Raw genomic sequence first — 23,368 nt, 5'->3', positions numbered from 1 at the left:
TTGCGATTCGCGGATTAATAGGAAAGTTTAACCATCATATAGTGAATGTTTATCATTTGCATGTGTTTTTAAGTCCTGTCAGTTTAAACATCAAGCGTAAGAAGACTGGAACTTGCGCGTTGTTTTCTGTGAGCCGGGCAGACACTCAGATCAGTGGTCTTCCTCTTATTTCTTAGCTTGAACGAACACGAGAATTCAAAATAAAGTCAGAATGCCCTTCCTGCATTGAACATTTTTTGGCGGCCGCCAAAGCGTATTTTTGTCCCGCCAAAGCCTTATTTGTCCGTTGAGTGATAGATGACTGACTGCTGCGCTTGTTAAACTGAGAGAACGAGCAGAGAGAGAGAGCCCCGGTCACGCACGCGCACTCTCACTGTTTTCAAACGGTCTTGCTCTCTCTCCCTCCCTCGCTTATATTAATGAAGTTGACTGAATATCTTTGAGAATACACAATGGTAAAAGGTCGGAAGACCGAAGTTTCACGTGAAGCATACGGACATATATTTTTTCCTGAACTACCGCTGGTTGTAAATTGTGCTAGAAAAATCTTCTCTGAAAAGCGTTCCCACACATTCAGATAAACCACACTTTCAATAAACAAACAAACAAACAAACAAAAAGTTTCTGTGTTGAGCCAAATCTCGTGTGATGTCCTAACTGCTGGGATAACTGCTTAAAGCTTCATTCCTCCATGGCTCTCGGTGTCTGGTTATCTCCAACCCGGGCCACGGTGTCAGTTCTTAAGGTCTGAGTTCACATTTCCTGGGTCCGTTGTGGCTCATATTTCTTGTTGTGTTATGTCAGGGCCGCCAGTGATGACAGGAATGCAGACGAGGGCCAACGAGCACATCTTTACTTCCAGAGAAAGCTGACAGCGTGACCCGCTGAGGGGGTTAGTGATCTGTAACGCAGTCTGTTGTACAACACATGGGGTGGCGCAGTCTTAAAACAACAAATTGATCAAAATGATAATCGATGATGAAATTAGCAACAACAAAAGGTGGGTCTTTGCATTGAGCACTGATAACCGCAGTTATTGATGTCACAGGCATAAATACATGTAAAAGTAGTGAAAAACGTTTCTATGGAGAATAAGAAAAGTTTCCTTACATTACTGAATAGCCTAATTAATTTTAACAAAAGAATCTTACTGACCCTGCCCAAACGTTTGAATGGTAAAGTCACATCATTGATCCCAAATGACAGTAAAGACTTTTACATCGTTACAAGATATTTCGATTTCTATTCCATTGAGGTTTATCTAAGAATCCTGAAAAAAATGACCATTGTTTTAATATCAATGTTGAATGCAGTTGTGCGGCTTAATATTATTAATAAGATATGCACCAAATCAGCATATCAGAATGATGGACCTGCTGAAAATTCAGCTTCGCCACCAATTACCAATGACATTTGAAAATATATTCAAATAGAATTTATTTTAAATTGTAATATTTTATAAATATTTACTGTAATTTGATACAATAAATGCAGCATTGGCGAGCCTAAAAGTCTTCTTTCAAATATGATAATTTAGTCTAACATAATTCCCATCTGATTTAGTACCATTACCATCTAATACTATAACTTAAACAATTTCACTATGCTGGAATGCTTCTCTAAGAAAAGTAATTTAAAGTGTATCTTCATTTCAAGACGATGTCAATGGGTTCCATCGAACCATTGTCAATATGTTCCTGTCCTCTACGAGTGACTGATCCTACACTTGTACTAGGCTGCTGCACGTTTTTATAGTCATAGCACGCACCCATGTAGCAGCCAGACCCCCCAATGCATGAGAAAAACGTGTTCTGAATTATCTACCCCCCACTTTCAAACCATCCTGTTTTCCTTCTCTCTCACCCTCTTTTCATCCAGGATCATCACAATCTCCTTCTCCCTCCTCTCAGCACCCCATACTGTAGAAACGCACTGCTGATACTCCCACGCCAAACAATCCCAAACACACCTTCATTAGTGAGTGTCAGAAAGCGCTCCAAGCTACACAGACAGCTCTGTTTGCCCATATGTAGGCCATTCCACCTCCAAAAATACCACAAATCACTCATTTGCTCACTATTTTAATGAGAAAATTGGACAAGAATCTTTTCTGACGATAGGAATTAGCGTGTTGACACTAAGTTGCCTCTTATTTTACATCAGCCTGAACATGCAATCACATGTACATCATAATTTTGGACTACAGATTTCAAAAGCACCAATGCTCCAAATCAAAGTATAATAAACAAGAACAAAGAAAACCACTCACTGCTGTCAATTTCATTTTTTGTTGACCTGAATTATTTAGAAAAACCCTCAGTTTACCTCATTGAGAAATACTTGGAAACTACATTATTTTTGTTAATATTCCCTTCATATTTACCTGGAAAGGAAATAAATAAATACATACATGCATACACATTAGGGAATTTTTTTCTTGCTTTTTTTGTTGCAAAATGGGTTTTGATAAATGTAAAATTCACCGATATTGCCATCAACAACTGAAATTGAATCTACTAAGAATTCTGTTGCCCCGGCTTTGAGAAAGAATGCAAACAGTCAGACACTTTAATCTCAATTACAGTCATGTGAAACCCTATTGTACTTTCTTGATCTGTGCACCTTGACTCGTAGTGTTACTCAATGCTGCTCCTATAGGGACCCACAAGCAATGCAAATCTTCTATGTACTCCTTATCTAACTTGTATTCCTGTGGCACCTGATTCAACAGCTCTTCATATCATTAAAGTGCACATGATCTGAAATGGGTACATGTCCACTGGTGTGGAAGAAACCTGCTCAATACCACCCAAAACGCCAGAGTTCTGCTGCTTTAAAGAGTGTCTGTATATAGAGCAAGCGTGGTCGTCTTCAGCATGGTTTATGATTTGCTCTTGAGAGCACGGATCATTTAAAATAAAAAAGAAATATGATTAAGAAATAAATATGTAATTTTAAACTGTAAAATATAACTTTTCACTTATTTTGTTATTCTGATAATATAGGCAAAAAAAGTAGACAAACATTTAAACACTATCCATGTGTTAATTTAGTACACTTGTTAACCCGGCCACAGCCAGACTACAATGAAAGAGCAACAGGAATAAGCTTGAAAGTCCTGCATGGCAGTCTAGAGCATGACTGAGAAACACTGATCTAAAACCATCTCCATTTGTGGCCTACTACACAATCTGACCAGAAACAACCAGCAGTAATGTCTGTTTACAAGAGTCCATGTTAGATGTGGAGAGTATTATGAAGACAAGCTGGGAAAAGCACATTGCTCTCGATTCTACTGACAAAGGGTGAATGTTTTGGATTATAATGTTGGTTTGAGGACATTTATGAAAAATGCAGTGTTATTTAAATGGAATGTGTTCTTTCCCTCATATTTCAAACTATAAACCCTTAAAGGGGCCATATCATGGAAAACAGAAATTTTCTTGCTCTTTTGAAATAAAAGAGTTTAAAGCACATATTTACAACTCAAAGTTTCCTCCCTAATTAATCCAGAACATTTATTTAAACTATAAACTACAGGTAATTGAGAAATCATGATAGTTGTAGCGCAATAAGCAAATGATTATAACTGGTCGCATTTACATGTTTCAAATAATAAGTTATTAAACTGTCCCCATGTAGTCAATAATTTCATCCCTTAAAGCTCCAGTAGGTAACTTTTGTAAACAAATATTTGTTAAAACTGTCATTATGTCCTTACAGTAGAATATGAGACAGATAATCTGTGAAAAAAATCAAGCTCCTCTCGCTCCTCCCTGTGGTCCTATTGCCATTTGCAGAAATACACCGCTCCCGGTCAGAAACAACCAATCAGAGCCCGGAGGAAGGTCTTAGCAGTGTCAATCACGCTCGTGTACGCGCTGATCACCCCTCTCTTGCACAGCGCGAGCGCGTACCGTCGTTCGTGACTCTCCTGTTCGAACTCGTTCATCCAAATGAACAAATCTTTTTTCGAGTCATTTCGTTCATTCAACGAACGAAATTACTCGAAAAAAGATTTGTTCATTTTGATGAACGAGTTCGAAGAGGTTCACGAACGTGCATCACAGAACAGAGCAAGGTGAGCATTTGTGCTTATAAACCTTAAGGTTTTTATTTATTTTTGAAATGACCGATCGTTTCGCTAGATAAGACCCTTATTCATCATCTGGTATCGTTTAAAGCCCTTTGAAGCTGCACTGAAACTGTCATTTGGTCCTTGAAACGTTTGAGTCCTATTGAAGTCCATTATATGGAGAAAAAGCCTGGAATGTTTTCATCAAAAACCTTAATTTCTTTTTGACTGAAGAAAGAAAGACATGGACATCTTGGATGACATGGGGGTGAGTAAATTATCAGCAAAAGTTTTTTTAAAAGTGAACTAATCCTTTAACGTCATCTTACTAGCTATTTATAACTTATACAAAGAGTGCAACCTTATAAAGTTACATTTATTGCAAAATACATAATGATTTGAGGACCAAGTTTGTAGTCAAAGTATGGGCAGGCCATAGTCAATGTAAAGCATATTGTTGATGTTTCATCCCTATTAGTGAATGTTCCATAACTGTTTATAATCCGCTGTCATCGGTGATCCTGCTTACTAGCCTGCGCGTTCACGGCAGGCTCCGCTGTGGGGGAGGAGCTGTGGGGGAGGAGCTGTGGAGGGAGGGCTGTAGTAGAGGTCTGCACTCCCGCGGGAGTCCCGCGGGACCCGCGGGTCCCGACGCAAAACAGTGCGGCGCGGGACAAATTTTTAAAGGTCATTGCGGGAGCGGGCGGGATGATGAGGTGCACTTGCGGGTGCGGGCGGGAGGGATGATACGCTGCACTCCCGCAAATTAAATATGAGTATAAAGTAAAATATATAAATGATTAAAGTAGCGTACATAATTTGTAGTTGTGAGGGAGATTCTGATTGGCAGCAATAAAAACGTTTTAAGCAGCCTAAACTTGTGAATGTTGTCGGGTAGGGCGGGGCCTAATCTCACGCACACTTGTTTAGAGACAATTCCTTTCCCGCTGCTCCGAGTTCGAATTCGAAAGCTAGTTCAAGTTCAAAATAGACAGCATGGACGAGGAACAGAGCGCCTCTAGTGCTTCAGATAAAGTACTGTTGTGAATATTATGCTGTTCGTAATATGGGACCAATAAATATGTTACCAAGTATTGGTAAGGAATTTTGTGTGCACGCATTTTTTTCCCCAAGACCTTTCGTCAGACAGAAAGTGCGGGCGGGAGCGGGACATTATATCACAGATGCGGGCGGGAGCGGTACTAAAAATGACAAATCTTTGCGGGAGCGGGCGGGAGCGGGACTAAACACTGCGGGAGCGGGTCTGAAAATTGTGTCCCGCGCAGACCTCTAGGCTGTAGCGCAGCAGAGAGCAAGGGGGTTGGACCTGTAAGTTGTGCTTGTTCAAATTTTCAGGCTAAGTCAACATTTTCTCAAAACTCCCTACTGCAACTTTAAAACAGATCTTTGAACACAAAAATGGAATGTTTAAATACGTTTTTCCTATGAATTTTTTTTTTTATTCATGCCTTAAAATAGCTTGACATCTTAATTTAGTATACGCGGATCCATGAATCCGCAAATGAGCCCTGCCTCCACTCACTCATACAGGCTCGTCTACAAGTTGATGTATCAGAATGGCAATGCGTTTTATGTAGCTTACTGCTCAGTTTCTACAACATGAGACACATGAAGGCAATTAATAGAAGCCTTTGGCTTGACTAGTTTATCAAACAGCTAATAATGTTACACAAACATGTTCCCGTTCACCATCTCAGAGTGAGACAGCTGCCTTCTAACAATCAGCGTCCTTAGAAACACTTTGAACAACTCAGAACGTCAGTGGAGAAAGGCATATAGTTCATTATTACATTGTAATATACATCATATACGTAACTCAATCGCTATATTGCTAAATGTACCCGATTTTTCATATCAACAGAAAAAATATACCTGGATCTCCTGGCTTATTGTGTTTTTGAGACTTTTTTTCACTGCAGTTTTAAATAGAAAATACTCAGCAATGGTGTTGACTTATGACATGGTTTGTCTTAAAGGATATTAAAAATACAACATAGACATATAAACAACATTAAAAACTTGATTTTCACCACAATCTGCAATACATGTGGATGTTGTATGCAGAACAGGAATGAAGAGTGCTCTCCATGTGCATGTCCTGAGAGGAAAGTGCCAATGCCAAACTGCTGCCAATGAGGCCAAGCCTCTTGACTCCTCCTGCTGTAGCCTAATTTCAGTAAAAATGAGCAATTACAGCCTACCATTAAATAAATAGCCAGCGCAAAATTGCCTCTGCCAAACCACAACTCAATGGCCTCGGTCCAAACCAACCATAGAGGAGGAACTTCAACATTCATTAGGTACCTGAGCTCAGCATTAGCACTGTTCTAGACAGTTCTGTGGATCTCTAGGGATGGCAGACTGATGTGTTTAAAAGTTGTGGATGTGAAATAATGCGATCACACTGTAAAGATTAAAGAGAAAATGGAGTAGAGGTGGTTTCGAATGACATGCCCCTCAAAGTACATTAGAGCAGCATGATTGTGCTAGTGGGTTCAAAAAGGTTTAACCAATTTAAAGGGGTACCATTATGCTTTTTTTTTTAATTTCTACTTTTTTGGGGTGTGTAAGGTTGCCGTTTGAGCATGAAAAAGGTCTGCAAAGTTAAGTCAATCCAAAGGGGGTTATACTCTATACCAATAAGCACTGTTTCCGAAGCTATGCGTGACAATTCATCGGTTTGTAGACCTCTAGTTGCAACATAGTCATATGTGGAAAAGAATATGTTTAACATTTAAACCTATTCTAGTATACCTCAAAAACATAAATCAAGACTTTGTCTTTAAAGGGGACCTATTATGTCTTTTCGATATTCATTTCCCTGAAGTACACAGATAGAATTTCTTGCTCTAAAAACTGACGGTTTGCGACGGTACCTTTAAGACTCAGTTTCAACAAACATTCGGTTTGCATGGCCCTTGCATTGACCATGTTTTTTTACTTTCACCCACACACACACACACCCCAAAATCTTTAATCCAATTTTCATGACACATGTCCTATATAAAGTCAAGCTGCACATATTAGGATCTCGCCGTTTACATTTTCCAGGCACAAAAAAACTCAGATGATCTCAACAAATCACATGCATCTCTTGGCAAACTGACATGTGTTTGGCCAATCCCAGAGTTCTTGTCTTTTGGGGAAACTTTTATCGCTCTCACTCCCTGAAACCACACACAAACTATCTGTAATCCTGCTCTACATCTTTCAACAGGCTGGATTATTACAAAAGCATGGCTTTAACAGAGATAATTGAAGCTGCCTGACAGGTTTGTTAAACGCGAAATAAAAATGAGAAGTTATATTTTGCATAAAGATACTGTAATACAGTAAAGAAAATCATTCTGTTCAGTTTTATAATTCTTGTCATTATTAAAGTTAGCATATGTCAACTTCGAACTCAAATTACATTTATGTAACATTTAGAAACTGTTTAATACTATAAAAGGACTATCAAATTTCAGACATGTATGTAAATAAAGTAAATCAGACAGACTACCACATCAAAAATAGAAAGGCGGCGAACGCCAACTGAACAGCCGCTTCCAGTTTGGACAGCTCTGTTGATTATAATGGGAGCGATCTAGTTTCACTCGTGTCTGGTGTAGACACACGTAACCCAAACTTTTTTGACAGATGAAAGTACTCAAGCTTGTTTGTTGTCGTCACCTAGGCTACAGCTGCTTTTTTGCATTTTAGGATTATAATAAGCTTGTATATTAAGGCTATTTTTGGAGCCTATTGATGTCCATTGTATGGACAAAAAAAAAAAATTGTTCCACAGAAGAAAAAAAGAGGGTGAGTAAATGACAATTTACATTTTTGTGAAACCTTAAAACCCATTTCTCTCTTTGTTTCCCTCTAGGACAGGATGAAGACTTCACCCTTGTAACAGGGTAACAAAATGCAGAAAGCAAAAACTGATTTGCGGGTCAGATCTAATGATTTAACTATTTAACTACATGAAGGGTCGCATGAAAAACAGAAATGCATAATTTTTCTGATTGTTTTTCTGATTTTGGGTGCTTATTTGTCCTGAAAATAATGTCATTATGCAAGATGTCATGATGGTACTAAAGTAGAACCAGAAATACAGATCTGTTGATGGCATGTTTTCCACAGCTTTCATGAGGCGTCTTTCTTTTTTTTTCTTGCAATTTTGCCTGTTAGTAGAAACATCACAGCAAAAAACAAAACAAAAAAACTTTCATTGATGTCAAACCTAAAAAGACCTAGAACAGAGCAGAAATGTCAATTTTCTACAAAAATAAATAATATTATACGAAATATTTTTTCCAGAAAATACAAGATGAATCATTAAAAATAGAGCATAACAAAAAATAAATGGGACGTCTGATCAGCCTGCGAGATCAATAGCTGTGAAAGTGGCGGTGAACTCTGTTCGAACTCTGGCTCAGAGGCGTCGCTGAATTTATGCAACTAGGTCGCCTGTGCACGAACGACAGCTTCAGTCAGGCAGCCTGCCACGAACCAGGGCCCGCTCGCTCCTCGCTGCTTCATTAGGGAGCTCGGCACACCAGTTTCAAACAGAATCCATCGTGTGAAGTCAATTGAAATCCAAGCAATTAAAGGGAAACCCCTCTGCTCTTCAAAGGCACCGGGAACGAGCAGGAACAGATATCTCTATTGCCCCCCTGCCATTTCACAGCCGAAAGATGACCGCAACGCCTTTGTTGAGTTGCTCGCTCACAATCATCACCGTAGAATCAATGTATTCTGGCTTCAAACGTACAGAGCACTACTTTCATGGTCTGATTGTAAAGCACTTTGGTCCAAACCTTCAGCGTGGCACCGTGGCGTTAAGTTAAGCACTTGGCTGGCATTAATATACGCCGTGTCTCTCCGAGGGCCTCGTTGCGATCCTCGCCAAGGCTAATCATGGTTTAGCAATGAGCGCAGTGCCGAAAGTTTTATCGTAGAAGTCTTAATGAGTGCACCATACATTTGGAGAGGCCAATTTGAGCAGTGTCCAAAAAAATCTTAAACAAGAGTCCTGTCTTTCTCTTGAATCATTCATTGAGATTCAGGATCATCTGAGATACGGTCATCGATATGTTGTGATCTCCACTGCTTTCATTCAACAGCGGTGCAGCACATGGGCATTGGCCCGCAGCCCGGAGAGGAAACTTCATCATGATTTGAGCAATATAATATTTTAGTAATTTATTCCTGGGGTCCAGGGCCAGACTCGCATCCAGGGTTGATTTAAGAGTCCCAGCTTTGTTGTAACTCTCGGCAGACATTCTGGAAGAGGGCAATTTCAGCTCAGCTGTGTGTAGTTTGGAAACACACTATCATGGCAGAATAGAACAAAATGAAAGAAAATAAAGCCTTTTTTAGGCTTAGATTTAAAATAACACAGCTCAGTTTCATAAAAATACAGCTTAGACATGTGCAAACGCTTAAAAAGTGTGAAACTGTTTTATATCGCCTAAAATGCATTAAGCAATAACAGAGGCATTCATATCTTCATTATGTTAGACTTGACAGAGTTTTTAACTGAATTAATGGAATAATTCACCCAAAAATAAATATTTTGTCAACATTTACTCACCCTAGTGTCGATCTGACTATTTATGATTTTCTTTCTTCAAAGAAACACAAAAAGAGATGTTCTGCAGAGTTTAGAAGTCACTGGATTAGGTCAGTATTAGATTTCTTTTGTCTCTTATGATGAACAAGGCTGCATTTATTTGATCAAAAAAATACACTAAAATTTGAAACTGAATTTCAAAACTGAAATTCAAAACTGAATTTCCAGCATCATTACTGCAGTCTTCAGTGTCACATGATCCTTCAGAAATCATTCTAATATGATGAGTTGCTGCTCAAGAAACATTTCTTATCAATGTTGAAAACGCACAACGCAAGTTCAAAAGAACAGCCTTTATTTGAAATAGAAATCTTTTGTATTATTATACATCCCTACGCTTACATGTGAACCAATAATGCGTTTTTTTACATTAATCAGAGTAATGACTTAATCACAGTTAGATGTTCACATGACAAGCAAAACTCTACATGCTATTTTCATTATTCGCTAAGAAGTGTGGTTATTTTTACTACCATTCGTCACATACCCCAATGCATAGCAAAAATGATGTACTCGCATACAATAGGTGCATTACTGGCCAATGGCCACGGTTTTAATTCACTTAAGTCAAATACAAAACACACTTCTATGGAAGTATTAGATATTATTCGGTGATGAACATTCAGTAGCAATGGTGCTGTAACTGAGGTTGTCGTCACGTTCTTCGCACCATCTCAAGATGAAGATAAGGAGCAGAGATGTGCTGCGAGTTGTGTTGACAGAGTTTAGCGATTATGGTTATGAGCTTAATCGCATTAGTGTGATCAAAGTATTTGTTTACATGAAGTAAAGTTTAATCGCGATATCGACTAAATCCCATTATAATGGGATTGCAAAGGTCTTGACTATCACTTTTGATTTACAACTTAATGAATACTTGCTGTATAATAGTATTAAAAATCTTACTGACCCCAAACTTAAGATATATATATATATATATATATATATATACACACATATACATACACATAATTTGAAGTGAAATGTGACCCATGTTCTCAGCTCAAGAACAACATTTATTTGAAAATTAACATTTTAAAATGCCTCCACAGTCACTTTTGGTAAATTTAATGCATCCAACAACAACAAAAAAAGTCTTTCTACATTTTCAAACACAAAAATATCAAATAGGTACATTAGAACTGGAATATGGCTCAGAAGTTGCATGGGCTACTTTTATGATACTTTATTTAATGCTTTTTAGACTTTTTGATCATCCATAATTATTCTATAGCAAAGAGCGATGCTGACATACTGCCTTCTGTTGGGTTTCACAGAAAAAAGGAAATCATTTAGGGTTCGAACGACAAGGTAAAACTGACAAGATGGGCATTATTTTGAGTGAGCTACTCATTTATTGCATTGTTTCTTATCCAGGAGATGGATGATAAAGATTGATCTGCCAACACCCTGCAACCAACTGGCAACCTGAACATTTAAAAATAGCTGTAATCAATCAATGCTTTAATCAGCTAGAATAATAAGTCATCACACACACACACACAGATGGTGTGTGTGACTAGGGTGTGTTCCAACAAGCTGAAAAGCTTTTCATATACATTATTTTATTTAATGAGGGTACAAATCCCGGCTACGGATTGTGTCATTGTTGTGATAGTCATTACTGTATAATCATCATTACTGTATAATCATCATTATCAAAAGACAGACTGCTCTTTATTCCGGCACAAAAGTGCTGGAATAATGAAAACCTGATGAGTTTTGTTCACTCACTGGAGGTGATTTGAGAACGCACAACGTTCAAGCTCCGTCTAACTGGCTAAATTATGTTAGTCTGTGAATTTTATGAGGCATGGTGGAAAATCCGCTTTATCCAGAATGACCAAGACATGGACTAAACAAGTAGCGTTTGAAATATGCCATTTCAAAGCGCCTTGCAGATGACAGCCATATCTACAGACAAGCAAGCAAGCCCTTAGCAACACCCTCACAACCACATAGAACATCTTAGCCTACACTGACTTCTCCATTTTGTTCAGAAAATATAAAAATCTACCTCATTCACAACACTAACTACTTTTCTGAGCCTCTTTTCTGGCCAAGAAATCATCGAACCCTCCAAATTTGGAGACCACCGTGAACTTCTAGAAAAGAAAGAGACAGTAGTGTGGACACAAGTTAGTGAAAGCCAGTGTGTGAATGTGTGATTTCAACTGGCCTGCCTGAGCAGCCCATTCATAACTCCAAGTCACAAGGCAAAAGAAAACAAAGAAATCTCAGCCAAGAATTTAAAGCTTTGTTTTTCTTCTGTGAGAGAAGAGCTGGGATTGAGTTCCGGAATCATTTGGCCAGTGTCCCCTGTTCCGCAGTTTCCATAGTGCTCACAGGATGTCTTCCAGATGACATAAGAACTGAATGGAACCCCATTGGAGAGACGCTGAATGAAGGGCATGTGTGTTGAAGGACTAAGCGACAGAAAACATTCATAAAATATTAGCAATGAATTTACTGGTGAAATAAAATTAAGCAGCAGCATGAGTCATAATATTTGAATATTTTTTCCTAAAGCTTTACAAAACTTTCTGGCCTCAAAATATTGTTAAAGTTGGTAAGTTTTAATAATTTGTGTGAATCAGTTCTAAACTCAAATCATTTGCATCAACACTAAAGAACTGTTCGCAGAATTCTCTGCTTGCTATTATTTTATAATAAATATTAAAATACACAGTACCATTCAAAGGTAAGAAAGATTCTGTAAGATTTTTCTTTAATAAATTAGTCATTTTATTTAGCAAAAATCACATTAAATTGATAAGTGACAATTCTAATGTTACAAAAATATTTCTGTATCAAATAAATGCTGTTCTTTTGAACTTCCAAACATGAAAGTTTCCACAAAACATTAAGCTGCAAAAATGGTTTTCAACATGTTTACTACTAAATATTACTTAAATCAGCATATTAGAAATTTCACAATATCACTGTTCTACTGTATTTTTGGTCAAATAAATATAGCCTTGGTGAGCATAAAAAAAAACACTTTACTGACCCAAAACTCTTGAAAGGTAGTTTTTTTATTGTAAAAAAAAAATAGTATATTGTAAACATAAATTGTGTTGTAACCTCATATGTCACAGAGAACAAATTCAACATGTCTGACATGAAAAAGTGGGCAAGAAAGAGGATCCTTCTATACCACAACTGCAAATGGGTCACTTTGGGTTATTTTCTATAGCATTTCAAATAAGAGAGCTTACTCAAGAGATTACACAATGAATCTTTTCTGGTAAGAAGACATTTTAAGCTACCCACAAATGCTTTTTAGAGCATATAGTATTAAGCATCGCAAGAATGTTGAAACCAATGGAAATCACAAATGAAAATAGAATACGGGCTGATCTTAGATACATCCACTTGAATCCAGTTGTTCTGTTGAAAAGCAGAATAAATCCAAAGCAGAGCTTTGCTGTCACATCCATCAAGGCAGATGAAGTGAAAAGAACAAACCATCAACATGTGATGCATTAGTCTTTTACAATGCATGTTAAACATGGTCTGACATCACACAATGACTTCATAAATACAGTATCATGTTCCCCGTACGCCTGCATGTTTGAAGTTAGTATCCGTTTTAAACTTTTCTTTAATTCTTTGAGTGGAATTAAATTTATTTATAAAGACTCCACTAAAAACACACCGGAGAGGATATGAAATGAAAAGCATTATCAATAGGCTTGTCAGACGGTCTTCATGAAATGTTTTAAGTGCCATTTTCTAATCAAATTCATTCAAAACATATTGTTCCTTGGTGTTTGTGAGATTTTTTGACATGATGCTGCCTGTGCTTGTTCTCCAGATATTTTCCCGGAATATCAGTTACAAATGACCAAACTAACTATCCAATACGAATGCACTGAATGTCTAATGTCACAGGACAAAAGTCAATCACACAGCTGATTCCTCATTCACGTCTGCTGGAATCAGGTCACACTGGACTGTTATTGACTATCTGTAGACCTTATGCACTAGAGAAAGAAGCATTAGAATTTTGTCTTTGAACTTCCATTTTTGCGGTATGTATATTTCTATGGCATCGCTGTCGAAGAGTAATTGGCTGGATTTACTTACTGTAGAGTTAACGGAAGATGTCATGAGCATTGCCATATTTGAAGCGGATGTCATAATAAATGTCAGTAGTCGATTTTAAAATGTGCGTAAGATCTTACCTTCATGCTGTGGCAATACAAACAGGACGAGACGCTGAAAAGGAGCGGGGTTAAGATAAATACTATTAATCAAATGAGAGACATTCTCAATGAATACGGAAAGCAATTATGAAGCACACACAAACTTTGCTTCACTGAGGGTCACACATAGAAGAGTGGAAGTTTTGTTTGAGTAAACGCCAAAAATGTGACAACCATCTACTACTTTGGAAAGAACATTAATGGGATTAAAATTCAGTCATCATTTACTCACTCTCAAGTTGTCCCAAACCTGTACGAATTTCTTTCTTCTGCTGAACAGAAAAGATGATATTTTGTATGTCATTAACTAAATTGTTGATGGGCTCCATTGCGTTCTGTATTTTTTTTCCTACTATGAAAGTCAATGGGATCCATCAACTTTTTTATTACCAACATTCTTCTAAATATCTTGTTTTGTGTTCAACAGAAGAAAGAAACTCATACAGGTTTGGAACAACTTAAGGATGAGTAAGTGACAGAATTTTCATATGGGTGAACGATCCCTTTAAACGTTCATTCCAAAGTAGGCCTACTTTAGAGATACAATAGTAGCAGATGGTTGCAACGTTTCTGGCATTTTAGCTATACCAACAAAAATTTTAATTTTGGGATGAAATATCCGTTTAATATGATATATACCATGGTAATACCACTGCAATATGTTTTTTTATTTAGAAGCAAAAAGGAAACAAAGAAAATAGAAAAATCTTAACTTTAAGAATCATGTCTTCATCCTGTTTTATACCTAAAGTACTGGATGAGAGCACTGTGACAGCAGTATAAAAAAGCTAAATCTAGTGTTATTCTTGTAATGGTGTTGAGATTAAGCTGTGAAAAGTATACAGAATCGCCAACGTAAACTGGACATTCAAATGGTAAAACTAGTTATTATACTCCAAATATCCATTTCTTTCAAACATTATGCACAATCAAGTTTAGCATTCAATCTTTGCAACAGCAGTCCAACCAGAGATGCTCTTATTATTGATAATGAATCTCTATCTGACTCTGCCCTCTAGTGGAGAGAAGCAGGCTAACACCACAGCAACAGGTTCATCTCTGAACTCTAACACACTTTTAAAAGATTAATATCCTCCTTGTGTTGCAATTTATGTCAGTATTTGTAGAAATATGCTCATGATATTTACATTACATCAGGAGGTCAGCCTGAACCGATTATTTAACAGTCTGAAACATTATAATGCAGATTCCTGGAATTTTATTAAACAGGACGGAATGATTGAATGAGAAAAACCAAAGCCATAAAATGTCAAACCCAGCACTAACACACTATGTTCCTGTGTGTGTGTGTTTTACATTTTGAAGGGCAATATCTGCTCAAACCAAAGTAGAGGAATTATTTAATTCAACCTTAGGTTATAATCATAAAAGAAAACAATGTGATTTACATCTTTTAAAAAAGTTTAAAATTTAAACTTTTAAAATTTTAATCAGACATACTGTATATGGAAACATGAATATGTACTGCACAGGACTGAGCCACCAATGCAAGTCAACATAAAACCCTACCATCTTAAAAAATGGCAATTTAATTTTTCTTTGGAATAATAAAAGTAGGATTAAGATGGAGACCGTTTTGATTTCATGCTGACTTTAACGTTCACTAGCATTAAATTACCTGAAAACTTAATATAAAGCACTAGCTCATATCTGTGTAGTCAGATGTTCGACATCATTTAAGTGTGTGTGTGTATGTATATATATATATATATATATATATATATATATATATATATATATATATATATACATATACACACACACACACACACTCCAACAGCAAGCTAGAATAGTTTCACCCATACACGAAGCCTCTTAGGTAGATCTCCAGGCATTAACATGTATGCAATCACAGGATGTGTTCGATTGCCATGAGTAAGGCGGATTTAGATTAGTGTGCAAAGCACTTGATGAATCTTATCAGTACTGCGCCAGCGGAGGGAGCCGTCCACAACTGGCCTCAATGCTCGCTAGGCTAGCCTGCTTCTGATCCATCTTAAGTGGATGAGAGGAGAATGACCTCACCGCTGGGACTACCACTGACACCACACCACCACTCTGGTATTTATCAGCTTTGTGACGGCCTTTTGTCCATGTGACGAGTCACATCAAACTGAGTCACCATCAACCCTAGCAAGTCCAGTTACAAAATTCTCCTATATGGGTAGTTAAAAGAACCGTAACTGGATCCGTAATACACACACATATTATATATATATATATATATATATATATATATATAGCATGTCGTGAGACGGATGATCAAAAAACTGTGGCATGTTCCTTTAAAGCTATATGTATTTACAATGATATGTATAATATATATATATATATATATATATATATATACACACATAGACATTACTATTAGTCCAGTTACGGATTACCAGCGTAATCCACAGTAATACTGTAATTCCTAATTCACCTAAATCAAGCCTGTCAAAACCTGATATTAAATATCCTTATGGTTCAATATTATGCCATCTTTTTAAGCAATCTGACCAACATCCACCTCTCCACAAATGTATGAAAATATGACTCAGACAAACCAGGAACTTTGGAATGTGTCTGACTGGTGTTAGTCATCCATAAATCACCAACTAGATGCCATGCCAGTATAGCTACTGCAACCCGCATCTAACCACATCTGAAAAGATGCCAATCAACAGCAGTTGCCATGTCAACACGAGCCTACAGAATGGAACAACATGAAAATGAGTTTAATCTACTTTCCTCAAATGCAGACCTTCACTGATACTAAAATCCCTGAGCCTAAGGGGCGAATCTCACAGAACCTCTCAAAAACATGTCTGGGTCATATTTCACCCTAAAATCAAAAATCAAAAGAGAGAAAAAAGAAACTAGATTCTGTTTAAACATAATAAAGCCTATTTTAGGATCATTAAGATTTGTTTACACTGACATTTTCACAGCATTTATATTTAAAAAGCTTTATTTATACACTACTAGTCAAAAGTTATGTATGTTTCTCGTGACTTCTTGGTCAAAAGTCTTACAGTATGTTATGCTTTCTTTACAAAACTAGAATAAAAAAATAAAAAAAGATATCCTGCAACTAAACGCATGAGGTAAATGCATCAGCTCCTTCATTACCCTGTGATTGGCTTAAACTCTTTGACATCATCAGACTGCTTACGTTCTATCCTTCTACATGCTTTATAAACAATCATATTATTGCTTTGCTCACATGCAGAATCAATATGGAAAACGCAATGCAATGGTAAAACTAAAAATGTCTAAAATTATTTTTTTAATTTACAGAAATGCTACATCATGCGTGTGTGTGTGTGTGTGCGTGCATGGTGGGGGAAAAAGCCAACTATACTTGGAAACATATAGGTTGAGAAAGGAAACTATACATTTGCTCTTAAGTGCAGGGTCGTGAGTTAAAAGCAATGCATAGTTTAGTGCTGCTCTTATACTGTTCTGAGTAGGTTTCTAGTTTCTCTTATAATTACTGAGCTCAGGATTTTAGTGCAATAAAAAGGTCTTGGATCATTGCACAGGAAAATCTCAAAGCAGGGTTAGATTTACGAGGCCTTCTCTCCCCTCCCCGTATTCAACCTGTACAGACACACACACCTAAGAGAGCTGACTGGAAACAATGCACACAGGTGAGACCACACAACCCTCATTCAGCCATGGGCAAATCAGAAATGTCTCACACACACACACAGTAATGTTGTTAAGACATGCTTGCCTGAGTCACGGTACAATTTGCCAAAAAAGTAAGATTTGTAATTTAAAAGCTACCATTTTAAAAAGTGCATAATCAGCATAACTGTACTGCACACCCTAATATTATCTGAGCTTATATCATCACATCTTCAAACACTGGCTTTAAGTTTGAGACAATATAAAGGAAGCTAACCGCAACCTGTTTAACACTCCAGGCTCAAAGTTTAGCAAACAAAGGAACAGATGTTTTGAGTTGATAAGAGATGTTCTGAGTTGTTAGAGATGAAACAGTATAACAAATCTATATCACGATTATTATAGTGACCAAAAATGATCACCATATTGTTAAATTTGCTGAATTTTCCAAAAGTACTGATACACACACATTGAAATCATTTCTCCAAGTTCTATGAATGAATGAATAAAGTTTTATATTGAAAACTGACAAGCAACAAATAAAACGGGCAGCACTAATGCACTTTTTCTTTGCAATAAAATAACATTAAAGACGGACAGATTTTAAATGAACAATTGTTGGTTGAGTGACTTATGTTCAAATGACATGTTTTTTTAAATGATAAACCTCCCATTTCAGCCTTTATACGATTAAGAAAAAGGATTCAAAATGAAAGGAGTCAAAATTATTATAGGTTTTTTATATGTGCTCTGTGAATAATTCTAGACACCTTATTCGAATCGTTTACATTTTTAGTACACATTTCAAAGTACAAAACAGTGCTTAAAAATTCGGTCTGATTTTCGCTCGACGGTGCAAGTGTTTCACTCGCATTTGCGACCTTAAAAGATGTGTGCGAAATGTAAAATGTATTCAGGAGCACGTGCGCAAATAAAAAGATCTGCATGTGATTCGCGGATTAATTTCAAGTTTAATGGCCATAAACAAAGTTTATAATTCGCACGTGCTTTGTTTTGCTAGATAACACATTTAGTAGATTTTAAACCATTCCAGCGCTACTGCGATCTATTGCGATCTCAAAATTCTGGCCTGTTAATAATTCCTAGAATATCAAAAATCAACTGCTGGCGGAAGATCCTTTTCCTATTTAGTACCTAAACTTTGGAATAGTCTCCCAAGCATTGTTCCAGAAGCAGACACACTCTGTCAGTTTAAATCTAGACTAAAAGCACATCTATTTAACATGGAATACATTCAGAACATTATCAATTTCTATTATTCAAATCAGTTAAATGATTGTTAGGCTGCATAAACTAGGTCAGCCGGTACCGGGAACACCTTCTATAACACATGATGTACTTCTTACATCATGAGAAGAATGGCATCTACGCTAATATTAGTCTCTCTGTTTATCCTGAGGTTTACTCTAGTCAGCCGGATCCGGGCCGTATCATGATAAGATGGAGGACCTGCGCCTAGACACGACCACAACGCATCCCTGAAGTGTCAGCAGAGATTGTGCCAACTAGATTCTCCCCCTGTGAAGGCCTCATCGACACGACAGCCATCGGCACTGATCCTCAACAAACCCATCTCCATACCGGCGAGATGAAGCCGATCTTCAACCAGATGGAACTGGATAAATATTCGGAATGTTCCGATCCAATCTGACTTCTGTGCCTGAATTATAATCATACACTGTTCGTTCATTGGCCAGAGGAGAATTGGACAGAGCCGACTGAGCCTGGTTTCTCCCAAGTTTTTTGTTTCTCCATTCTGTCACCTGATGGAGTTTTGGTTCCTCGCCACTTTGGTTTTTGGCTTGCTTAGTTGGGGACACTTAATATTCAACAATATTATTAATCTGCCTGTATTGACACCGTTGTATGAGAACTGAAATGAGCGGGACGATGACATCACTGTTTTCTCAAGAGCGGCTATATAGATACATTTTCTAAATTAATAACTTTTTTACAACAGAAATGAACCATCACTGAACTATGACACTATTTTCCTCTAGATCTGCTGTACAGCCGAAACAAACTTTGTTGCATTATTTTCCTTTTATCATTGTAAAGCTGCTTTGAAACATTCTGTATTGTGAAAAGCACTATATAGGCTAAATAAAGGTGACTTGACTTGGATCTTTAAAACTTTGTAGACATTTTACATTCACAAGCAGCTATATTACACAATGCAATGCATGAAAGGTAATATCGAAAAAGCATAATGGGGCACATTAAACACTTTTACGCTGTTTCTCCTTTCTTGGATGATCAGAATTTTCACACGCCATTGAAAACATTACCTATCACTTTCTGAACTCTTTTTCTTGTCTTAAACACTTTAATGTAATATCAAAACAAACTAGATGTGTAAAGTAGACATCCAAAGAATGTCTCTCTCCGTCAATACAGGGGTTTTTCCTCTACAACTCAGCTGTTCCGCAAGACATGTCAAACACAAAGAGACGGATACAGCATAGCTCTTTCTCCTGCAAAAATAGGGGCGGGAGATCAGGGATAGAAAGAGAGAGATGAGAGTAGAATTGGAGAGAAGAAAGAAAACCCTGATGCCTACAGCAACAGTTCTCAAAAACCTGCTATATGTCAAGGTCAAAGGCCTCTTCCTCTATCCTACACTCCACTAAGAACACACACAATACACAGACCTGTCCCATAATCTCTGAGCTGCAGTAGCAGTAATGGCTACAGATAAAGAGTGCTGCTGTCCTCAGTGTGTGTCCATGGGGCTGAATATGGGACAGCAGTTTTCTGCACTAATTAGTCTGAATAATGGAGCCAAACGTCAGGGGTCTTAATGAGGATGTGAGTCTTAGTTTCATACACAACTTTTAAAACTCAGAATGTATTCAAAGAGACTTACAAAACCTTTACTAAAATAGTTCTTAAAGGGATGTGAGCTTAGAGCTGTCTGTCCCTCCATTGACAGCTACACAACTACCACTTTGATGCTTCAAAAAGTTCATAAAGAGTTCGCATAACGAATCTATATTATTTTCTGAAGAGACACATTCACCTTATATGATGAACAGATTGAATTTAAGCTTTTATTCAGATAAAAACATTGATCAACTCACACATCAGTTGTGGTCATGAGAAGCTAGCATGTTCGCTTGACATGCGAGAGCCAATGAGGTTCATTCTCGTGTTACGCAGCACATTTGAGCTTCTGCAAGAACCAATGAGGTTTGTTCTTGTGCGTCAAGCAGGTTCGGTTGAGCTTCAGTTTATGTTCGCTGATCGATGTTTAAATGTGAATAAAAGCCTAAATTAAATCAGTTGATCGAATAAAGCGATTGAGTCTCTTTAGAAAATTTGGACTAAACCGCTCAATTCATATGGATTAGTTTTACGATCTCTTTAAAGTGTCAGTTGTGTAGCTGTCAATGGAGGGACAGAAAGCTCTCAGATTTCGTCAAAAAGATCTTCATTTGTGTTCTGAAGATGCACGAACAGCTTATAGGTTTGACATGAGGGTGAGTAATAAATGACAGAACTTTCATTTTTGGGTGAACAATCCCTTTATGACTAGAATTCTCAACGAATGCAATAGCACCACCCTGATGCTAATGGGAAGGCCTGTTCCTTTAAGAGGAGAACAAACATGACATGCATCCTCTGCCTGAAAGATCACAAGAAGGTTTCAGGTTTCAGGTGATCAAATTCCTCACTATCTCACAGCTGAAGACAATGGCAGTGTCTGAAACTTGAAAAACATTGCATTTGCAAGGAGTATTCGAAGGCAGGAAGGCAGCAATTCTCATTCGAATGTTTTAGTAACACCCCTGTCGACTAAGACTTCTATTTTAAATCATTAGCCTGTATATTATGGCCTTGGAAGCCATTTTAAAAGAAGAAAACTTTCCTACAAAAACATTAGGTTATTGACTGACTGTATAAAAAAGCAGCTGCCTTTGGTTTCGGACACAGCCAAAAATATTCATTTGTATAGTGCCCATCACACTGTAAACAATTTCTAACCTACCCAACTAAATTTTCTAGTGACTGGTCAAATCTAAAATTTTTAGTTGGCCCAAGTGAAATTCTGCACATTTAATTTTATCAATTTGCAGAATTTCACTTGGGCCAATTGAAAAATTTAGATGTGACCAGTCACTAGAAATTTTTGAGTTGGGAGGTTAGAATTTTTTTACAGTGCACAGAACTAGCAAATCATGTTTTCTAGGAAAATTAATTAAATAAAAAAACACAATGGAGGACACTAATTTAGGACAGTATCAAACTCAAAGGCATTTCAGATTTCAAGTTTCAGAGGTGGTCAATCATATTCCTGGAGAACTACCACCTTGAAAAGTTTAGATCTCAGCAATAAATACAACTTACAATGTAGAAAAACTTTTTTTTTAAACGTTTTACTATTAAATGATTAATATATCATAATATTTACAAGGTCTTCCAAGGTTCAGCAATGAATACTATGAAAATATAAATTTTCAATACAATAGCACTACGATGGTACATGTCCAAAAAGTATAATTCAACGGTACTCTGACATTTGCTATAATACTGAACGACTGCAATTTTCACATACCATGGTATTTGCATTGTGCTCCAATGTACTTCAAAGAACACCTAAAATTACATCCAAAAACAATGACACTATCAAGGTGCATGTCCAAAAATATCATAACAGCACATCATGATAATAATTCAAAGGTACTTTGATACACTATGATACTGAATAATAATCATATGACAGTGCAAAACAATGCCATGACATTATTTTAGAACATGTCCACAACAACCAATGGCACTGTTGACTGGTACTCTACCATGTACAAACGCATGGTGATACCGGTACTTTGTTAAATGAGAATCTCCAGGAGATAGACTTAAGTCTTTAGCGTTGTATAAACATCATATATGCACCATATAGATCATTCTTACCGAGGTATTTGATGTCGAAGCCCTGCGGTGGTTTGAGGGACCTCCTCATCCAAGCCTCCCTCAACACCTCCAGGTGATCCTCCTTGCCCTGGATCAGTAAAACATGCTCATCTATCCAGCCCAGGAAAAAGGTCTCGGCTATGGCATCGGCCACCATCTTATTCCAGAAATATTTCATGTTCAGTGATTTGAAGTCGGCGAATATCTCGTAGCCGGTGTGATGGTGCGGAGGCTCCTCGCTCTCCGTCACCCCGGGCGCGTCCTCCGCCACGACGCGCGACAGCACGATGGCCAGCGAGTGCGGCGCGATCTGCAGGAAAGGCTCCATTGATCCTCTCGAAGATGCTTCGTTAGACTCGACTCATTCCACGCGCGCTGGAAGCGCAAATAAGGCGATTGATTGATTGATTGACGGATTGATTGACTGATTGAGCGCGCGCCCGCAACCAGACAAAGAGCGCGTTTGCGCGTTAGTTCATTTGACCTGCCTGTATAAGGTGATGCAATTGCTGTAATAAAAGAACATTATGGTGATGTTTAAAGGATAAGACCATTATTATTCCAAACAAAGGCCTGGGTGGATGCGGGATGTCATTTTAAGGGTAAAATGCGCAGGTGATCATGTTATTCTCCGCTGAAATCGCCGCATATTATCCATTCCTCACCTTGATCAGAGACATCGGCGTGAAAATAATGACATCCTCTTCCAGCAGGGATGCGGGATGGAGAAAAACATTATTTTAACGTCCATGGATGACAAGTGGATTTGCGCCAAAGCAAAAATGATATTTCTCGTGATCTTTCTCCCCTCGTCGAGATGCGGTTGATCCCTGCAGGCCGGTGCGTGACGATGCCTGTGTGGTTTACGGTGTGTAAAGC

The 23,368-nt window shown here is 37.6% G+C and overlaps 1 protein-coding gene across 2 annotated transcripts in view; it reads right to left on the bottom strand.

Moving 5' to 3' along the window:
* The window catches only part of stox2b (storkhead box 2b), a 67,487-nt gene extending 44,119 nt beyond the window's left edge, over positions 1 to 23,368 (bottom strand). Inside the window, exon 1 of one of the 2 annotated variants that reach the window (XM_077247470.1) lies at positions 22,490 to 23,368. In XM_077247470.1, coding sequence (XP_077103585.1) covers positions 22,490 to 22,817 — 328 coding nt within the window. In that variant the 5' untranslated portion in view covers positions 22,818 to 23,368. The remainder of the gene's footprint in view (positions 1 to 22,489) is intronic. The other variant, XM_077247473.1, reaches the window with a different exon arrangement.

This window comes from Siphateles boraxobius, unplaced genomic scaffold (assembly GCF_051911475.1).
Source record: "Siphateles boraxobius isolate OS27281-9 unplaced genomic scaffold, OSU_SipBor_1 3, whole genome shotgun sequence".
Classification (NCBI taxonomy): Eukaryota; Metazoa; Chordata; class Actinopteri; order Cypriniformes; family Leuciscidae; genus Siphateles; species Siphateles boraxobius.
The sequence above is the reverse complement of the archived record's forward strand: the minus strand, read 5'-3'. Positions and strand labels throughout refer to the sequence as shown.